Source organism: Hypanus sabinus, chromosome 10 (assembly GCF_030144855.1).
Source record: "Hypanus sabinus isolate sHypSab1 chromosome 10, sHypSab1.hap1, whole genome shotgun sequence".
NCBI classification, from domain to species: domain Eukaryota; kingdom Metazoa; phylum Chordata; class Chondrichthyes; order Myliobatiformes; family Dasyatidae; genus Hypanus; species Hypanus sabinus.
In genome coordinates, this window is record NC_082715.1 from 128,713,157 (window position 1) to 128,735,505 (window position 22,349).

The 22,349-nt window shown below is 47.8% G+C and overlaps 1 protein-coding gene across 1 annotated transcript in view; it reads right to left on the bottom strand.

Annotated features, from left to right (window-relative positions):
• Positions 1–22,349, bottom strand: part of slc16a10 (solute carrier family 16 member 10) — a 77,991-nt gene that overhangs the window by 7,084 nt on the left and 48,558 nt on the right. Inside the window, exons 4-5 of the mRNA XM_059982933.1 lie at positions 3,145–3,285; positions 1,476–1,704 (exon numbers count right to left, since the gene is read on the bottom strand). Of these exons, the coding sequence (XP_059838916.1) occupies positions 1,476–1,704; positions 3,145–3,285 (370 nt within the window). The remainder of the gene's footprint in view (positions 1–1,475; positions 1,705–3,144; positions 3,286–22,349) is intronic.

Below are 22,349 nucleotides of genomic sequence, written 5' to 3' on the forward strand. Positions count from 1 at the left end.
TTATATTAGAGGGTGTGCATTGAGGTGAGAGGTGTTATGTTCAAAAGGGATGTGAGAGACAAGTTTTTTTTAAACTCCGAGTGCTGGATGTCTTGAATGCACTGCCTGGCATGGTGGTAGAGGAAAATACATTAAAGGCTTTTAAGAGATGATTGGATAGGCACATGGATGTGAGGAAGATAGTGGGATATGAAGGTTGGAGCGATTAGTTTTTGGGTTTTGTTTTTAATTACTTTTTAAGCTGGTACAGCATAACACTGTGGGCCAAAGAGCCTGTGTGTTCCTGTGTGGTACTGTTCTGTTTTCTATGCTCCATGTCCTTGGGATCTGGGATAAAGCCAGAAAGAACATCAGGAAGAAACTCACACAGACAGCACCAGAGATTGGACCTGGTCGTACTGCCCTCCAATGGCCCGAGGTGAACATGTTTTTCCCAGTTCTCATCCCTTGATTTTAATCACACCTTTATAACCCTTTAACTTCTCAAATTCATTCTCAATCGTCCTTGAAACCAACCTTGTAATTTAGCTTTGGGCCCCAATGTCCTTGCTGTTTCATACAACCACCACAAGGTGGCCCTATAGCACATTAACAGACTTTAATAAAATCAGCGAGTTGTTTTGTTAGGTCTGCCCGCTTGCTGGGACACGGGGGGGGGGGGAGAGGGGGGAGGAGAGGGGGGGGGAGAGGGGGGGAGAGGGGGGGAGAGGGGGGGAGAGGGGGGGAGAGGGGGGGAGAGGGGGGGAGAGGGGGGGAGAGGGGGGGAGAGGGGGGGGAGGGGGGGGAGAGAGGGGGAGAGAGGGGGAGAGAGGGGGAGAGAGGGGGGGGAGAGGGGGGGGAGAGGGGGGGGAGAGAGGGGGGGAGAGAGGGGGGGAGAGAGGGGGGGGAGAGGGGGGGGAGAGAGGGGGGGAGAGAGGGGGGGAGAGAGGGGGGGAGAGAGAGGGGGAGAGAGGGGAGAGAGAGGGGGGAGGGGGGGAGAGGGGGGGGAGAGGGGGGGGAGAGAGGGGGGGAGAGAGAGGGGGAGAGAGGGGGGAGAGGGGGGGGAGAGGGGGGGGGGAGAGGGGGGGAGAGGGGGGGAGAGAGAGGGGGGGAGAGGGGGGGAGAGAGGGGGGGAGAGGGGGGGGAGAGAGGGGGGGAGAGAGGGGGGAGGGGGGGGAGAGGGGGGGGAGAGGGGGGGGAGAGGGGGGGGAGAGGGGGGGGAGAGGGGGGGAGAGAGGGGGGAGGGGGGGAGAGGGGGGGAGAGGGGGGGAGAGGGGGGGAGAGGGGGGGAGAGGGGGGGAGAGGGGGGGAGAGGGGGGGAGAGGGGGGGAGAGAGAGGGGGAGAGAGAGGGGGGAGAGAGAGGGGGGAGAGAGAGAGGGGAGAGAGAGAGGGGAGAGAGAGAGGGGTCTGGGTCTCTACACAAAACATGCCTCTCATTGGAGAGTCTCAGTATTAAATATCAATGGGTGTAATGAAGGTCAGTTGTGAAGATTACCTGCGATTGGTGGCCCGGATGTAATCGGTATAGACATCAGCCCAAGGAGGAATCCTATCGCCTGGGACACATCCTCCGAACCCACAAGCTCAAAAGCAATGGGAGCCATGATAGAGATGAAACAGCCATCAAAAAGACCCATGAAAAGGCACACAGTGACGAGGCCACCGAAACCTTGGCAAACAGGAATCATCATGGACATCAGGCCAATGACGAAGAATGACCCCACCTGCAAACAGAAGGTCGACGCGTAACATTCTCTTCTCTGCTCTACAACTTTAAGCGCACGGCAAACGTTTTCCAGTTTCACTTACAGACCACTCTTACAATGCAATGAGCGAGCATCGGTACAAGTAATTGCAGAGCCAAATAAATTACTGCTCAACGTAGAAGTGGTAAGATGGAACATTCCATTTGACATTTACCACCCCGAACTGGGGACTCTAACTGCACAAGCAAAGGCCTCAACCTGTGCGCAACTGATCATCGCTGCCAAGTTCACTCTTCTCCCCGCTGTACACCGTGTGGACCAACAGTACAGTGGCAAGACAGCAATTCCCCACCAATTCTGCCACCAGAGGGATAGGTTCAGATTTAGCTTAATTATAATAGTCTGAATTGACAATTAGCCTAATGGTTCATAATTGTTTAATGAGTCTTTTGGTACTGTTGTATTTTCTCTTTGAGGAGTTTGTACGTTCTCCCTGTCACCACGTGGGTTTTCTTGGTGCTCTGGTTTTCAGACATACCAACCGGTTGGAAGGTTAGCTAGTCATTAGTCTGGGTGGATTTACAGGGAGCATGGCTCAAAGGGTAGGGAGGGCCTGCTCCGCGTTGTTGAACAAACAGAGGAACGCAAGCAGCCCTGGACTGACAGTTTCAAACTTCAGACAACTCTCGGGGAGTGCCCCGAGGCTCCTCACCCACGTGCACGAGTGGGACCACGCCCTGCTTATACCAGGTAGGGATGCTGACAAGTCTTACCTCAGTCCGAAGCTAAAGACCGTAGGCCTAGTGTGAGAGGGGAAAAGGTATAAAAGGGGGCAGCTTTTTCCACACAGAGTAATGAGTACGTGGAACGAGCTGCCACAGGACAGTGTCATTTACAAAGCACTTGGCTAGGACAATCCCCTAATCAGAGGGCCATTTACAATGACCAATTAACCTACCAACCTTGACATCTTTGGCTTAGAGGACACAAGTCAAATGCAGGAAATTGGGAGTAGCTGGGACGACACCATGGTCAGCAGGAACTGGATGGGCCAAGAAGCCCACATCCAACCTGTACTACACTATGATTGTAGATCCGTGGCAACATTCCACCCATTGGCAGGTTACTTGTAGATCTCCATGGCAACGTTCTACCCATTGGCAGGTTACCCGACTCTCATGACAGCCACCGAGTCTCCCTTAAACAAGCAGACCCAGCTGATAGACAATGTCTCTCAGCAGCTGCTACCAGCAATACCCAAGCCTTGCTCGTGACCTGGCCATTCCACACCAAACCCCACTAGTCAGTACAAACCGTAAAGCCTTCACATATTTGGCGGCAATTACATCTAATCTTACTCAATCTGATTGCCCTCCCTCCCAGATACTCATCAATGGGTGAGTGTCAACCAGATCCCTCCCTGCCACCCCCACCCCCCAAAGTACAAACCCACCCTACCTGAAGAAAAACTTTATTTGCACCATGTAGGTAATCCGCCACCCGACCGAATAGCAGCCGGCCAACCCCTGATGTGATCCCAATGCACATTAGCAGAACTTCTTCATTGTCCAACTTAAAGGTTTCTTCCACGTACTTCATCTGGTTAAAAAGGAAAGAAAGAAAGGTTATAATGTGACCTTTTAGCCCCAACACCTTAGACTTATTTATTGATTGGGCTACAGAGCAGAATGGGCCCTTGCCGCTCGGCGTTCCTGAACGTACCAACACCTTACAAGCAGTGGCGGGAGTGGAGCCCGGCTCGCACTCCGGTACTGTGCTGCTCTTTGGGCCGTCAATCAATGGATTCTTTCTGGAGCTGTAATATTCCTATTCTTTGGGGCAAAGACGACCTCATTATCTGAGCTGGGTTTCAGGCCTCGGCAAGGCTGGGCAGGTGATGCAAGTCCACTGAACAGGGATCACTTTGACGGTAAGTTTCAGGTTAAGAACTTGTTTCTTGAAGCACCTGGTTTCCCTGCTCGCGTGTTACAGACGGGCAAGGTGGACGCAGGTCCTGCTTTAGCGGCAATGAATGATGGTAGGTTGTCGATGCCAGATGGCCTCTGGGTGGCGTTCCACTGTGGGGTGAGGACTATAACTCGGTGGAGGAAGTCATGGAGATGGAAGAAGCCCGCAGTTGCAGCGTGCCGGGTGAGGGAGGGTTGGTGGAAGTTGGAGGGCAGATTGCCAAGCGTGCAGGCCATCAGCTTGGCAAGTGGAGAACGTGCTCGGACTCCTGACCTGCACCCATTGTGATGCAGTGGATCACAATGCTCACTGCAACCCGTTCCTTGCCAAAATATTAATGTGCCTTATCCAGATGAAAACACCAGCTCAGACCTCATCATTACTGCTTGCCTATTCAAGTTCCATAGTGAAACACGCCTTTTTTTTAAATTAAAAACTAAAAGCCAGTCAGTTCGTTGATTTTCCTCAGGGAAGGAATCTGACATACTTACCCTCACTGAACTGTACATTATCCAAAACCCATGGCTGAATGAAATTACCTTGCAACCTATCATTTTGGGGCCAATTTAGATGAACAATAAATGCTAGCTCATTCCATGATTAAATCAAAAATATATATATATATATTTTAAAAACATCAACAGAAATGCAGGTTGCATGAAGTTCAAAATGTTACTCCCATCTTAGCCCCAAGGTCAAGTGGTTGATAAGAACGGAGCCACCACTGGCAATGTAAAAATTGAATTTTTTTCAATTTATCCAGTCAACCGATAGCGGACTCTTCACTCGTCTGCATCTGTCGACTTGAAACCGTTCAAGGCGTAAAATTCAGAGCTCTGAGGCGCAAAGCTAATCATGCAGGATTCCCTAAAGGTTCATTTTAGGGAAGCTGCCTTGTGCAGCTGGATCCTGGACTTCCTGTCAGATTGCCTGCAGGTGGCAAGAGTGGGCTCCCTCACTTCTGCCCCTCAGTGCTGCATACTAAGCCCTTCCTTTACTCCCTGTATACCCCTGACTGTGTCACCACCCACAGCTCCAATCTGCTAATTAAATTTGCTGACGACACTACATTGATTGGCCTAATCTCAAATAATAACGAGGCAGCCTACACAGAAGAAGTCATCACCCTGACACAGTGGTGTCAAGAAAACAACCTCTCCCTCACTGTCGCAAAAACAAAGGAGCTGGTTGTAGATTACAGGAGGAGTGGAGACGGGCTAACCCCTATTACATCAATGGATCTGGGGCTGAGAGGGTGAACAGATTTAAATTCCTCGGCATAAACATCACCGAGGACCTCACGTGGTCTGTACACACCAGCTATGCGATGAAAAGGGCACAACAGCGCCTCTTTCACCTCAGACGGTTGAGGAAGTTTGGTGTGGGCCCCCAAATCCTATGAACTTTCCACAGGGGCACAATTGAGAGCATCCTGACTGGCTGCATCACGGCCTGGTATGGGAACTGTACCTCCCTCAATCGCAGGACTCTGCAGAGAGTGGTGCGGACAGCCCAGCGCATCTGTAGATGTGAACTTCCCATGATTCAGGACATTTACAAAGACAGGTGTGTAAAAAGGGCCTGAAGGATCATTGGGGACCCGAGTCACCCCAACCACAAACTGTTCCAGCTGCTACCATCCGGAAACAGTACCACAGCATAAAGCCAGGACCAACAGGCTCCGGGACAGCTTCTTAGACGAGGCCATCAGACTGATTAATTCATGCTGACACAACTGTATTTCTGTTATATTGACTATCCTGTTATACATATTATAAATTCCTATAATTGCACATTTGAATGGAGATGTAACGAAGATTTTTACTCCTCGTGTATATGAAGGATTTAAGTAATAAAGTCAATTCAGTTCAATTTGCAGGTGGAGCCGGTGGTGAGGATGGCAAATGCATTTTGAGGATTAGAATATAAAAACAAGGATGAAATTCTGAGGCTTTTTAAGGCCTCCCAGAGCAGATTTGGGCCCCCTCAAGAAAGGATTTAAGAAAGGATGCGCTGATGAGCTTCAGGAGAATGGTTCGGAGAATGAAAGGGTTAACACACGAGGACAAATTGTTGGCCCTGGGCCTGCACTCACTGGAATTCAGAAGAAATGAGGGGAGAATCTAATTGGGGCTGAGGGGGAAATGGATCAGCCATGATGAAATGGCAGAGCAGACTCGATGGGCCAAATGGCCCATTTCTGCTCCTATACCTCATGGCATCGGCTTCAGAAACCCTGTGCGCACGTACCTACAGCCCGGCTGGCCGAAGCCCACAGGACCCAATGGCCCAGCAACTCACGCCCAAAGAACTCCTGGGTACCGTCTGATTCGAACCCCTCATTACTCGCGCCACCGTTTATCCCACTGTCAGAATTTGTGCAATAATGAAAGAAAACAATACTTTCATGCTCACAGCAATAGCCTGGAAATTAATTCCCGACGGGCTCCAGTACAAAACTGGAGAGAGTTGGCACAGCCAAGTCAAATACACCATGTTTTCAGTCTCCCATTTTATTTAGTACGACATTAGGAAATTTAGCCTGTCTAGTCTGGTCAGATATTCATTAAAGGAATCTAGATCACTAGACCGTAAACACATCAGTTAACAGCAGGAAACACCAGATAGAAACACATTAGAGGGCGACCTTTAATACACTAAGAGCAGCCAACACAGTAATTTCTAAGCACTAGGCAGTTTATCAAAATCACAAGACAGAACAAAACATGAGTCAGCAGACCTAGGAGTGATATGTAGATGTAGATGATGGCTCAGCTAGTCACGACGGATAAGACCGGCACCACAGAAACCCTCAAGACTACGGTCATGCGGTGAAATCACACTGAGCATCTTTGCATGCGATGATTCAGATCCTGAATTCTAACCACCCAGTTGCATCAGACAGGGGGGCAGATGGAGCCAGGTCAACACCAGCTGTCACTTTTGTTTCTGCCTGTACTTCCTAAATCTGGCTCTGCCGAACGAGCAGACCCCTGATTAAAAAAAAGGCCTTACCACCGTCACTTTAACTGATCATCTGGGTAACCGAGTTGCTGCGGTCAGACAAATGTAACAGACAACATGTGGGAGGAAAACCCTCCCCCCTCCCAAGAGAGGCTGCTGGACCCGCCGACATCCCCCCGCAGATCATTCATTGCTCTGTATCCCCGCACCCGCAGTCTCCCGGGACCATAACTCAACACCCCCCAGCGATGATCCACACTAGGTCACACCAGAAAGCAGTGGGCGGACGCTGTTGACGGTTTACTTGCACAAGTTAACGCTTCCCAGAGAAGAGTGCAATAGTCGACAGTCCCCATGGTGTGCAGCACAACTGGCTAGAAAGCCATTTAGTGAGAACTGGCTGGCTGCTTGCAGAGGGACCCATCACCTGACACACCGTTCCCAAATACCTTAGTAACACTGAACAACCCGGGGGCTTTCTAATGTTGTCTATTGTCCAGACTGAAACTCAGCAAGGAATAATATGCATTTCTTTAAAAGAGATATCTCCATTTAACCCCTTCAGGGTTCTTTTGAAGGCCCTGACCTGGAGTCACACATTGACTTTGGTTCTTTGCAGGAATGGGACCCGCTGTCGGGCCTTTACTCGACATACCAAGGATGCGGCCTAGAAGACTAGCACGCCGTCAGGGTTTCGGGATCTTGAGGTTCTGGAGGCGGGCTGTTATGATCCCAGCCCCCTCCTTTGTGAGAATCGCAAGAGCACCCATCGGGGGGGGGGGGGGGGGGGTCAGTAGACCCAGTAGGAGAGAGAGAGAGACGTGCCAAATTGCACGTCCCACCCGGGATACAGAATAAGATGACAGCGACTATTGTCTCATGGAGACCACGTGAAAAGCACTCGGGCAAGGTGGGCTGGTTGAGAGAGAGATTGCATCATCCCAACCTGACTGACTCCTGCGACCCCGTGAGGAAGTATAAAGGAGAGTCTCAGGGGGACAGCCCCTCAGACACACCAAGAAGACACGAGAGAGTGATCCCGCGGCAGCGGGAAGCCATTCTGAAGGAAGCCACGTGCGTTAGATTCCGGGATTGGAATCTGTGGCTGGAATCACAGAAAACCGCTTTAACTAACATCAGGGAGAGGAAACCAACGCTCCCCCGATTTCACGGAAGATTCATCGAGACTCGGCAAGTTCTTTCTCTTCTTCCCCCAATCTCTCTCTCTCTCTCGGTCGCCCCATGTGAAACCCAGCGATTTTCAAAGGGCTGAGGCCTGCAGACTTTCAGAGTGACTTTTATATTTCCAACGGACAATCTTTTAACCCCTAGACAACAGCAGAGCTCACTTCTTAATGATGATTATTACTATACCCGCGCTTTAGATGGCGTGTTGACGATGTGCACTATCTGAATGTATGTATTAACCCTACTTTTGTGTCCCTTTATAAATAAAATGTTTGAAAATAGTGACATCAGACTTCAACGGACCTCTCTATCTTTGCTGGTAAGTTATCCAGTTACGGGATTCGTAACAGGGCCAACTCAAGGTTGTTGCCTCCACAGGAAATCGGTGTGTCGTGGGAGGCAGAAGATCTCTGGCTGTGTGCCCAGAGCTCAGGAAAGGCAACACAACAGACTTTTAACATCGTAAACCAGCCAGTTGTTTGTTATGTCTGCCCTCTTGCTGTCAAACGGAGACACCCCTTTCTTCCTTAATTTGGGGGAGGGGGAGAGGGAGACACACACACACACACACACACACACACACACACACACACAGTGGTATGTCAATTACCGGGTGAACAAGCAGTCTTTGGGGTACTGCATGTCTGTGTCTTTATTGATGCTTTGCTGCACGCTTCGGGGGGGGGGGGCACCAATGCTTTTTATTGTTGGTGGGGGAGAGGGGATAGTTGCTTGGCCGCTGCTTACGCGTGGGAGGGAGCTTTGGGGTTCTAACGCTTAACTGACAATCATTCTCTGAGGCACTCCTCTGTTTTCGTGGACGGCTGCGAAGAGAAAGTATTTCCGTACTCGGAGGGTGGTGGGTGTATGGAATGAGTGGTCAGAAGGAAAAGTAAAGGCATTTGGACAGTTATATCGATAACGGAGTCCAGACTGGAGGGCACGGCGTCAGGATACAAGTAAATGGCTTTGAGAGCGGAGATGATAAGCTGTTTCCTTAGGCAGAAGGTGGTGATTCTGTGAAATCCACTGCTGGGGAGGCCACATCGTTTGGGTCTAACTCCATTAAGCAACTGGATTGGTGTGGACAAGTTGGGGTGAATGACCTTTTGCGGTGCTTTACCATCCCACGACCACCTTCCTCGTCACCCCAGCCTCCTTTGATCATTCCCACACCTTGCTGCAGCCTGCGGTTTGGTATAATGTAAAAATGGCTGCAAATTTTCATCCTTTTTAGCAACACAATTTGGTCTCGGCGCAGGGAACCTCAGATCAAAGGTGGAGTGCACTTAAGTGAAAACTTACACAAGGTTGATAAGGTGCCCGCTCCCTCAGTTTCTTTATGGTGCACAGCTTGTTAATCGTTGTAACTTTGGCTGTGGTGGAAGACACAATGTTTAGGATGGGGAAAGGGTTGATTTGTCCTGGACTGTGTTAAGACTTCAAGATAAAAGATCAGATTCATTTCTCACACGCGGTGAAATGTGCCGACTGTGTCAACGACCGATGCAGACTTGGTGTTGTGCCAAGGACTACCCACACAAGCCGCCATGTCTCCAGAGACAACAGAGCACGCCCACAACTCACCAACCCTAATCGCAAGACTTTGAAATGCAGGAAGAAAAACCAGGTGAGAAACACAGCGAGAAGGGGCAGGCAGCGTCCGGAATCAAACCGCAGTCGGGGAATACTGGGAATGGTGTTGCACTGTCTGCGCGACCACGCCACCAACTTTGTGGGTGTTGTTGGAATTCGGCACAGTTTGTGTGTTGAAGGGCGTTGGGAAGCAATAAACTCCTGGGAATCGGGGTTCCCAACCTGGGGCCCCTTGCTCCACACCATAAAAAAAAGTTGAGAACCTCTGGTTTAGAGGTTACCCAGTTTCTGGAACTGCTCCTGTGGCCATATTTATGTGACTATTCCACTGAAGTCTCTGATGGTGTCGACTGTAGGCAAAACGATGTGTTAGACATTCAAAGGTAGAGAATTACACTTTCCCCACTGGAGACAGACATTGCCTGGCATCTCCACATCATGAATAGAGCTGGCTGCTTATCAAAACCAGCCTAAATGTTGCCAGAAAGAAAACAAAACTAGATACCCCAAAATAAAAATAGAAACTCCTGGAAATAGCTGACAGTTCACACGTCGCGGAAGCAGAAGAAACAAGTATTGACCTTTCAGAAACAAGAGAAAATCTGCAGATGTTGGAAATCCAAGCAACACACACAAAATGCTGGAGGAACTCAGTAGAAAAGAGTACAGTCGACATTTGAGGGGGGGAGGGGAGGGGGGGAGGGGGAGGGGAGAGAGCTTTTCACCCCTAATAAAGTGCTTATAAAAGTACTGTTAACACTTCACAGCTAAAAGGGGATGGCGGGAAAAGGGGAAAAAGTGCTGGAACTGGAAGATTCATGTTGGAACTCTGTAGTGAGTATAGTGGAAAAACTCAGTAGATTGGGGAGGGAAAAAGGAATATTAAATCTACTGCTGAACCTGAAGTTCCAGTTGACTTTCACTCCTGCCCCAATACATTTGGAATTCACTGAAGGTGGTATTAGTTTGAGGGAAAGCATCTCATCTTCCAACAGGACAAGTTACAGCCCTTGGAGTCCTGTTGAATCCAATAATTTCAGATAACCCATCTTTCTAGTTTGAATAAACAAGGCACAGTTCAGAAGAAATGTCAAACAGAACACATTGACGTGTGACCTGCTGACTATTTCTGTATCTCCCTCCCCGAGTACTGATCATCTCCTCCTGCTGCTGCTTCTGTGTAGCTGCGCCTGAAATGATGCAATCACTAGGCAAAGTTTTGTGGGCCTACACAGGTAATTGTACAGGCGAGTATCGCGTCATCTTGGCAACACTCAGCAACTGTGTTGGCTACTCTCCTACTACTAAAAGCACTCAATTTGATTAGGCCCAGCCTCTAACAAAGCCAACATCCTCAATACTCTACCCCACTGACCTCAGGATCTCTGACAGGTTTCCCAATACACCAGGCAATCCATCATCTACACGGAAGACGATCCAGAGGAATCCCTAGTGAAGGAGCTACTCTCAATCTCTTAGGAAGGGAGGGTGGACAAGTACCAGTGGGGGAGTATGTTCGGACCCCGTGGCAATAATTTTAAACCAGTGATGGGAGACAATTGGCTGATCCATCAGTGAGATTACTGAATCGGAGGAAGGGTCATTCTGATGGCTTCAGACCAGGGACTTGCAAACGTTGATTAGGGCAGATTGTTAACGGGCAAAAAGACTCCAAACAAGTTTCTAAGAGTATGCTTGGGGTAGCAGGTTAATGTTAAAGTGAAGGACAGGGCTGGCAGGAACCCGAGTTGATAGAGAATGTCGAGGTACAGATATCAACGGAGCCCTCCTGAGGAGTGCGAGGGATGTAGGAGTACACTTAAAGAAACCTCGATCGCTGGGCACTGCTGAGGGGTACGGACAGCCCAGGGCATCTCTGGATGTGAAATTCCCTCCGTTGAGGACACTTACAGCACCAGGTGCAGAGAAGGGCTGGAAAATCATCGCAGACGCCTGTCACCCCAACCATTAAACGTCTGGCAAACAGTCCCAGCAGGCTGCAGGACAGCTTCTTTCTACAAACCATTAGACTCACAAATTCACAGAGGTGGGGTATCGCTACAGCCGGCAGCAACCTTCTCCCTACCACGAGGCACACGGTGGCAGCTTCACTCTGAAGCTACACTGGAAGCGGGGGGGGGGAGAATGTTTATCAGCAACCCAGACAACCCAGTTTTGGGAGCCAAATGCAGTCCCTACAAACCAGTGTGATGCTAAAGTCTCAACTCCCACGCGTGGCTCAGCGCTGAATCGGCCCGGGGTGACAATTAGATTGGTGGTTACATTTCTTCAGCCTCCCATGTTGCAGGAGACACGCAGATGTGCCCCATCCGAAACAGAAAGAAGTGCCTCCTTGTGCGCCAAATCCCTACGGAATTCTCGCAGTCATCCACAGCAGGCTGGTAGTGTGCAGAAATTAACCGAACAGCCATTTCAAAATTACTTTTGGGCACAATGGCTTCTCCCTAGATTGAAACACCGTCCAATGCCACAATGCAGCTTCATCTCACTCTTCAGTTCCAGAGTTTCAGGAATACACTATCAACTATGACAGTTTTATCTTGCAAACTCTCCCATTATATATATAAAAATCCTTCTGCCAGCAGGCTGGATCCTGCCACAATAACACTGTTACAAAACTACCGAGCATTCACCTAGAATGTTGCAGAAATGGTGTCAACTAATATCAAACTTCCTGAGCAATACTGCGATAACTTACAGAGAAACATCCTCCACCTACAGTGCCTTGAAAAGCCCAACCCTCTGTTCACACGGAATGCAACAACCACAGATTCTGGTCAATTTAAATGAGAATTTGTGTCTGTGAATCACAGGCTCCTTTTTCCACAGCAGAGCCCAAAACTCAGGGAAAATTGTAAAGCTTGAAATTTCAGTTTTTAATGAACGAATGTGTCAGCAGCTGGAAAGCGTGCGTCCCCTTTGCTCGGTACTTAGTTGAACCAACTCTCACAGCTATACACCTGGTGGTGATACGTCTCCATTAACTTTGCACAACATGATAGAGCAAGATTTTCCCACCCCCCCCCCCCTTTGCAGAATTGCCACGTGATTCGGGGAGTGGCGGTAGACAGCAATCCTGAGGTCAGGCCAGAGATATTCGATCAGGTTGAAGTCACGGCTCTGATTGGGCCACTCAAGAATATCAATTTTCTTCCTTAGTGTTTACTCCCTCTCCCTTCCCTCACTCTGCCTCCTCTTCTAGCTGCCCATCACCTCTCTCATGATTCTGCCTTCTTCTACTGCCCATAATGCTCTCCCCTTAAATTCCTTCTTCACCTCTGCCCATCCCCTCCCTCACCCCTTGATCTTTCCTCTGATTGGTTTTCCATCCTCCCCCCCCCCACCTTTATAGGCTCCTGGCCCCTCCTTCAGTCCTGACGGAGGGTCTCGGCCCAAAACGTTGTTTGCTCCTTTCAACGGATGCTGCCCGACCTGCTGAGCTCATCCAGCTTGTTTGTTCATCTCCAATCGCACCCACCGACATTTGCAGCTCACTCAGTGACGGTTGGTGTCAGAGTCGCCTCTCTTACAGGTGCTATACTCCAGTGATTCAGTTGAGAGGGATGGCCTGACCTCAGCACTGTGGCTGTGGTTTCATACTTCTTCCACGACCGACTGTACTGAGCTGCAACATGTGTTCAGTGCCTTTCAGAGTCTTGTACCCTTCCCCCACATAACAATTACAGCACGGAATCAGGCCACTTCGGCCCTTCTAGTCCATGCCGACGCTTACATTCACCTGGACTTACTGGCCCGCACTCAGCCCATAACCCTCCATTCCTTTCCTGTCCATATACCTATCAAATTTTACTTTAAAATGACAATGACGAACCTGCCTCTACCACTTCTACTGGAAGCTCGTTCCACACAGCTACCACTCTCTAAGTAAAGAAGTTCCCCCTCATGTTACCTCTAAACTTTTGCCCCCTAACTCTCAACTCATGTCCTCTTGTTTGAATCTCCCCTACTCTCAATGGAAAAAGCCTATCCACGTCAACTCTATCTATCCCCCTCATAACTTTAAATACCTCTATCAAGTCCCCCCCCTCAACCTTCTACGCTCCAAAGAATAAAGACCTAACTTGTTCAACCTTTCTCTGTAACTTAGGTGCTGGAACCCAGGTAACATTCTAGTAAATCTTCCCTGTACTCTCGTTATTATTTCCCTGATTTGGCTTGAACGCTCTTTTGTCTTCATTCTGGTTTGGTCTGCTGAAAATCCGCCTTGCTGTTGGACCCTACAGAGAGAGGGTATTCAGCTGATCCTCCAGTTTTCTACATCAACACATTGGATGAGTTGGTACAGTAATATACAGCATCATACCAGAGGAAAGTTGGTGTAGTAATTACAAAGTATTACAAGTAATTACTTCTTCAGCCGCAATTTAGCTCAATTCAGATTAGCTCAAAAAACCCTCCTTTAAATATTTCAAACAGAAAAATGAGTCGGTTAAATGTGAAAATTGTTGTGGGCGCTGAATACTTTTTCAAGGCACTGTTACTGGAAAACTGACTAATTTGTGGGGGGTTTCCGATCCATAATTTTTAAAATCACAGAAACTGCCAATTCCAAAACCCTAGGCCCCACTGATGGAAAACACATTCACAAAAGTAATGTCAGGCTGCTTCTCTTCATTCTGGCCCAATTAGCATGCCTCATTCCCGAGTTATTACTAGCAATGACAGTGCAGGAAAGTGGAATGAATGGGCAAGAGCCCAGTTTCAGGTTTCTGAATGAACAGACTGCATCTTGTCAATTTGGTCAGTGTGGAGCTCAGTCGGGATGGGAAAATGCACGTTAATTACTGCCCAAAGCGACTGGAAAAGCTGTGGCCTTGCAACACGGTGACACAAGGAACAGAACATAAAAGCAAGGGTGCACTGCTGAGGTTTCAAGGCTATGGTCAGACAGCATTTGGAATACGTGAGCAACTTCAGGAACCACACAAGAAGTATGTGCAGATTGTGGAGACAGTCAGAGGAAGTTCACAAGGATCTAAGTGAGGACTGTATGAGGGTGCTGGGTCTGTATTCAATAGAGTTCAGACCGATGGGCAGGTTGGTGGGGGGTTGTCTCATTGAATGGTGGAACAGACTCGATGGGCTGAATGGCCTCGTTTTGCTCCTTTTTATCATGGGTACGATTCCAGCCTGGAGGTAGGTAGGTAGGTGTGTGTGTCTGTGTCTGTGGAGATCCCCCTGTGACCTTGCAGGCACCCACCCACTGCTCCAGCTTCCTTCTACATCCCAATCAGAGGCAGTTTGGTAGGAGAAATGGCGGCCGAAATTAAACCGTAGCGAGCGGGTCAGGAGAGAATGAGAATCTGGGGGAGGGGCCAGTTAATGAGACTGGTTAGGAGTGGTGCAGGATTAGGCTCAATAATCAGTGTCTACTCAGAATGAAAATTGTCTGCATGCTCTAGGATCCTCAAGAGAACATTGGTCCCCAATTTCACAATTTGCACTTGGTGTACAGAAATGCCTAGGAAGCTGAGCCATTACTATTCTGATTCTAACCTCATGGATTTGGCCAAGGGTCAACAAAACAGCACTTCAGGAAGCTCCATCCAGAAAAATAAATGCATAATCCTTTTAATCTACGCAACCCAAACAACACAGCACATCAGTTTTCATGGTCAATTACGTGGAAGTAATTAGCTCAACGGGATTTATCCCCCCGTGAACGAGCCCAAGCTGAGGCTTTCCAGTCTTCGATGCTCGGTGCAGGGCATGAAATCGACTGAGAGGCACCCGGCTCACAGGGATGTGGCCACGTGCCAGCAACTGGCCCTCACTTCCAGCGAGCTGGCAGGAAACTCGGCACTGGAATGGAACGGCTGAGCAGCTAGGGCAAGACCAAGGAACTAAATAAAACAGAAACGCACCGCTAGGAGAGCTCAGCGACCAGGGAACTGTGCAAGCTGTTACTTCAGGTCAAGACCATTCACCTGGACAGTTAACCCCCCCCCCCCCCCCCCATCTCCGCGAATCAACAGGTCTAAAATAGCAGCAGGGGAGTTTATAAATCAAATCCTTCCCCTTTTGCATTAACCCTATCCTAGTGATATAACAGGTTACTTACAAACCGTTCTAGCTGGCATGCACCGATTTTAATACGTGCCAGAAGGTACAGATATGAATCTGCAACAATCCCTGCTCTCTAGGAATCTTTGCAAGCCTGGAATTCTGACATGCATTTCTCAGGTGCGACATCTTTGGCACAGCTTCTAGCCGCATCCAGTCCTCTGATCGCAGAGCAGTTGCTAGAAGTAGAAGTCCCGTGGATTGCACTCGGCCCAGACCACGGCTGCAAGCTGCATTCTGTACCCTGGTGTGAGGCAGACTATGATTAGCCGCAGCTAATGGTAACAGGCCACACAATGATTCTCGGCCGCTTTCCATGGATGATGAGCAGTGCAAATTGCCCTTGGACGAGCCCTCCCGCATACAAAGCCCCACAAGCCTGCTGCCCTGCAGAAATTTGACATCTTAATGCATGCAGAAGCACCTGGAGCACAATTGCTCTTTGATTCACACCAAAAAACTCAGGAACAGCAAGGAGCAGGAAAGCAAACACAATTTTACTGTTCATTGCCAAGTAGGGAGTTGATACAGTACTTTAATTGAATGAGATCTCACTTTACTGAAACACAAGCTTCCTACTTTTGAGGCCAGTTAGGATCCTGATAAAAATTTACTGGATGATCTTTCAAATTTAAAACCTTTTGTTAATGGTTCTATTACCGGTGTCAATAACTTGTTGACTGATTCTAGACAGGACTTTTTAGATAAAAATAAAAAAGCTTGGGAGGATGACCTAAATTGTCAGATTTCTGATGAAAGATGCAATAAAATTCTTAAACGGGTTAATATATCACCTTTCTGTGCTCGTCATTCTCTTCTACAATTTAAAGTGGTTCATAGAGCTTACATTTCTAAACAGAAGCTCTCCAGTTTTTACCCGAATGTTTCTCCACTTTGTAATAAATGCAACTGTGCTGATGCCTCTTTAATTCATATGTTTTGGTTTTGCCCTAAAATTGAAAAGTTTTGGTGGGAAGTATTCCATACCTTCTCACAACTTTTTAGGGTCCAATTTGACCCAGATCCCCTTATTGCCTTGTTTGGTATTATTGCAAATGAAGATACAACTTTAAATACTCCTAACCTACAGGTTTTAGTTTTTACCTCTCTTTTAGCAAGGAGAGAGGAATCTTGCTTAAATGGAAGGAGTCTACCCCTCCTACACATCTTCAATGGCTACGTGATATTATGTCGTATTTAAATTTAGAGAAGATACGCTGCTCAGTCTTAAATTCAAAACAATCTTTTTATGATATTTGGGGACCTTTCTGAAATTACTTTTCCAATTTATAAAGTTTAACAGTGCACAGACTTATGTATATTTTTATCTTCTCTTCTTAAGTGAATACGTTTTTTTTCTAATTATCAATTGTCATCCATCAGCTTTTTTCTTTGGTAGTTGGTAGGGAGTTGGCTTCTTTTATTTATATGCATTTATTTTTATATATATATATATATATATATATAATTTCTTTTATGATGTATGACCTATCTTTAAATTTTTGATTACAGAGTGGTATGCCTTTGTGTGTTATGCTATAACATTTTGATCAATTTTATTACAATATATGAATGTACACAAGTTATGTTGAGATATATCTATGTGTTGCACTAAAATCTTGTTTTTTCCTTCTGAATAAAAATATTGTAAAAAGAAAGGATACAGTATTTAAGGAAGGAAGTTAATAAGTTGAAAGCAGTTTCAGAGTTCACTGGACTAGGGCCTGAAATGGTCCTGCTTGCATCCGCTGGAGATGGGAAGATTGAGAGGGGACTCCACTGAAACGTCCAAGATCCCAAGTGCCTTGACGGGGTGGGCGTGGAGTAGATTGATTTCCCCTTGGGAGAATCGAGAACAGGGGATTGCCAAGGGTCACTGCTAGCTGAGGCTAATCGTAGCCTACCCCATACCCGGATACAGAACTAGAAATGGGAACTACAAATACGTAGTCACTTATTTTAACCCGCTAGTTCTCTCAAGTCCTCAGGTCTTTTGGAGCTCGTCTCCTCATTAGGTGGGGAGGGGGGAGAATAGGAAAGGGGGAGGGAAGGAGAATCTGAATATTTAAGACAGATGTGAAAGATTACCAGACAGATGGAAAAGCTAAGCAATTCCAGCATTTTTGGTTCCCCCCGAGTTGCAGTTCATGACTCTGGATAATGAGCCCCATCCACAGTGGGGTTTTTGGACAACAATGCAGAAAACTAACATGTGGGTACATCAGTTAATACCCTTCCGCTTATTGAGACAGGCTTTAAATGTCTGTCGGTATGCAGGATCTTGGTAAGGCAGTATTTGTGGAGTATTGCGTAGCTTCACTCTCCTGAAGATCTACTTGTCACTGGGGACGTGCAGTGAAGATTCACCACTTTAGATCCTGGGATGGCAGGTCTGTAAAACAGGGTAGACACCACGCAGGCCAGACCTCCATTCTCCAGAGCAGGGTTCCTGACCTTTCTTAATGCCATGGGCCCCTACCATTAACCGAGCCCAGGTGGGGAACCCACGTATCACTCGTCACGGCAGTACATGCCACATACCCCCACCCCCACCCTGGGCTAACATGCAGCCAACGGTTCCACCTTCCCCAGAACATCCCACGGCCATCCCTCCTACTCAAAACACCAGCTCAGCTGTGGCATTTAACGTCAGGTCTGAAAGAGGCACTGCTGACACAGATCAAAACCCACAAGTACAGTGCACGCGTGTGCCAGTGTACAGCAGTGTTACTAAACAAAGGAAAGACACGCCTCTCCTGACCACATCCAAGTTCAGCGTCGCGGCTGGCGAGCGGAGCTGCCAAGCCTGGCCTCTCAGATACACGCACGAAAGCAAACATCCAAAAGTAACATAAAGGCCATGCCGATTGGAAGGCCATGCCGATTGGAAGGGCAGCCGAGATTTACACTGCAAACACTCTGCACCAAAGCATAGAGGAGCAGCAGAAACGAGTAAAATCTGCTACGTCTTTGAATTGAAAAGAGGGATAGGTAGGAGAGGGGTAGGGGGAGCAACTGCCAAAACATATCGAAGTTGAGGTAGCTAGCACTTTTTTTTTTACAAAGCTACCCAGAGAACAAGTTTGCCAGATGAACTCCAGTAGCCCGTGTCATCTGCACAAGTACACCAGATGAACAAACATCACTGCGATCAAAATTTCAGGGACAGCAGCTCCTTGCTCACCCTGCAGCCGAAGAGAGCTCGGATTTATTTTAGACCACAGAGATTTTTATCTGCGAATTTTTCCATGAGTCACTATGATGCCTGTTTGAGCTTTCCAGCAACTTACTTCACAGCCAGAAAGGCAGCCAAGTCCTTGTTACCCTGGGTTACAGGCAATTGTAGCAGTGATAGCCCCAAGTGAAAGGTATAACCAATGCAGGCATGTTTTACCATCATTTGTCACAAACCCAGTGGACAGCCCCTGACAGAAATAGTGGAGGGAGTATAAAATGTGTAAGAACATGGCCTTGGTACATTCTGCCAGCTTGTCCTAATCCCTAAAGATTGCCTCCGGTACCAGCGATCAACCAGGGCCCTCCAATCTCCACGAAATAAGCTCATTTCCTCAGTCACTTGCTCAGAAACAAATGCCCCACAGCACAACCGCTACAGTCAAAGCTAAACCGTATGGCTCCTGAAACTCAGAACCAGAAGCAGAAAATGCTGCTAAAACTCAGCAAATCAGATAGCACACAGAGAGATAGATGCCGAGCCAACTTTTGGGGTCAGTGCTGAGCATTATATTTCTCTGCTCACAAGTTCGGCCCAATCCGCTGAGTGTTTCGAGCATTCACCTTTAACATTATTACTCCTCATCACTCAATCACTGCCTTTGGCACTTTACCCTTAATTTTTGTTCCTACAAGCATGACTGTAGAACATGTAAAACATTGAGTTTTATTTCAAATTGACGCAGTGGGGTGGTGATACATCTTTACCATAGGTGGTGTAAGGAGCTCCTTCCCTCCGCCAGCCTGCAGGTCACCCTTGGGCGAGGTGTAGCATCTGCTTGGCCCCCTGATCAGGGTCATGTGAAGCCATGTGAGCAGGTGGTGGACGGTTACATGAGCAGCCGGTGCACATCACAAGTCCTGGTTATGCCACCATAATGCCAGGCAGACGATCTCGGAAGAGTATTGATAATGACCTGTCTTTATAGACACTGCCCTGAAGGCAACAATGGCCAAGCAGTTCTGTAGAGAAGTTTGCCTAGGCCAATCATAGTCACGAGACCACGATTACCGATGTCGTTCGACATGGCACACGATGATGATGGTGGGATGTCGACGCCGATGGCACTTAGAAGACAATTAATGATTGCCGAAGAGTTAAACAGCCTGCTAGGCAATTCCATTGGTGTGTCCAGAGTCGAAGACCAGATCTGGCAAAGGACACCAATCTCCCACCTTCCCTGAAAAAGGTTTGCAGCCCCATGGGCGTCTATAATTGTCTGGCAGCTCCGTGGTAATTGTTACCAAGACCAGCTCACATCTGTTCACTTGCATTTAAATGTCGCAGTTGCCGAGGTGTTTTGAACACCTCTCGATTACCCAAATACAAACAGAAAACACTACAGATGCTGGAAATCTGAAGTAAAAACAAAGTCCTTGACTTGGCAGGTCAGCGGCATCTGTTGGTGCCCAAGGTCAATCAGGGTTGTTAGTGACCCACAATCTCAGCTTGGTTTCTCTCCACGAGTGCAGACTGACCCGCTGTGACTGCGGTTATAATCCAGAAAGTGACACCACAAAGTGAAGGCCCGCGGGGCGCTTGCTTTCCGTGGCCGTGGCAAAGAATACAAGAGCTGGACATCACGTTATCACTTCATAGACATTAGTTAGGCCCCAGCCAGGCATTGTGTGTAATGCCCTGGTTAAGATTTCTGCTGCTAAGCTCTTAGGCATTTCATTCTGGTAGCTTTCTGTAAAAGCAGTATGTCCTGCTGGTAGAATGTTCTCATTTTGGCTACAGATAAGGGAACCATGTTGCTCAACTTAGGAATGTGTGTCAGCCAGTTAGGATGGGTGGGTTCGGGAGAAAGTTCCAGAGAGATCTGTGACAGACAGTGGTGAGGTTCATGGTCTTTTGGCGGGAGATGAGGAGAGAATACCAGGAAGGCGCCTGTAGCATTTGTCCTGATTGGAAAACGCGAGGGCTTCATGAGAAGGAGTCCAAGATGGAAAATTCTACCGGTAATTGGTGATCAGCGTTGTGAGTAACGGTTTTACTCGGCGATGAGCTCCAATGATCAGGTGCACATTTAGACTGGTCTAACTGTAATGGGCCCCTTTATTTCTTTTCTTTCTGATCCTTCTCTTAATAACTGTTTGAGAAAACTGAAATTGGCAAACATACTTTCTTTATAATTTTATGCTGGTGTGTAATTTGTTGCTTCTCAGCGACTGTTAATTCTATATGGGCAGTGATTACACAGCATCCACTCGAGTCAAGGTTCCATTAACCATATAACCATATAACAATCACAGCATGGAAACAGGCCATCTCGGCCCTCCTAGTCCGTGCTGAACCCTTAATCTCACCTAGTCCCACCTACCCGCACTCAGCCCATAACCCTCCACTCCTTTCCTGTCCATATACCTATCCAATTTTACCTTAAATGACACAACTGAACTGGCCTCTACTACTTCTACAGGAAGCTCATTCCACACAGCTATCACTCTTTGAGTAAAGAAATACCCCCTCGTGTTTCCCTTAAACTTCTGCCCCCTAACTCTCAAATCATGTCCTCTAGTTTGAATCTCCCCTACTCTCAATGGAAACAGCCTGTTCATGTCAACTCTATCTATCCCTCTCAAAATTTTAAATACCTCGATCAAATCCCCCCTCAACCTTCTACGCTCCAATTAATCAGAATATCCCAGCTTTCTTGTTTGGTTGAACCCCAAATCATACCGACATCTATTGTTATAAAGGGGGCCTTCTCACCACTGAGTCACATGGCTGTTAGCAGAGTTGGCTACCGGACCAAGTCTGTATATGAGCCCAGTGAGGGTGACTTGCACAGCTCTGCACTGGACAGGATGCAGGAGAGATGAGGTCTGGGTTGAAACATCATACTTGTAATGAGAGAGTGACAAGCTGGGTTAGTAGGTGCCCCAAAGTTGTGTCCTCAGCCTCCTCCTCTACTCCCTGTACAATCATGACTGCACGGCCTGGTTCAGCTCTGACTCCCATCTACAAATCTGTGGATGACACCACTGAGGTGGGCCGAGTCTGAAACAACGATATGGTAACCAACCACGTAGGCACATAGCCCGAGAAAGCTCTCCAGTAGCAACTACTTCTTCAGGAGGCCAAAGAAATTTGGATCTCTCCTTTCGGCTCCCAGATCTTATGGATTCTATCCACACTTTGCTGGCTCAGCAAGGAAGCAAACATGATTAAACATAGCTTCCTTCTGCTGTTCAAAGACTATTGAATGGTTCCTAGTAAATAAGATGGACTCTTGACCTCATAATCTACCTTTTTTTAAATGACCTTGCACCTTACTATCTACTGGCAATACACTCTGCATTCTGCTGTTGTTTTGGCCTGTACTACCTCAATGCACTGTTGTAATGCATTGATCAGCATGATTGGTACCTACTAAACCAATTTAGCAAGGCTGAGGCATGACCCAATTTGTGGTGTATAAAATTATCAAAAGGAATAGATGGGGTAGCTAGTAAAACTATCTCACATAAAGGGCGTGTCTGAGGGCATAGGTTTTATAGAAACAGTTCACTCCTTTATAGGATCTCTGTGCTAAAATGACCATCTCAGGCAAGTCTCTGAACCTTTCCTGTCAACGTCTCTGTCCACATGTCCTGCTTCTACC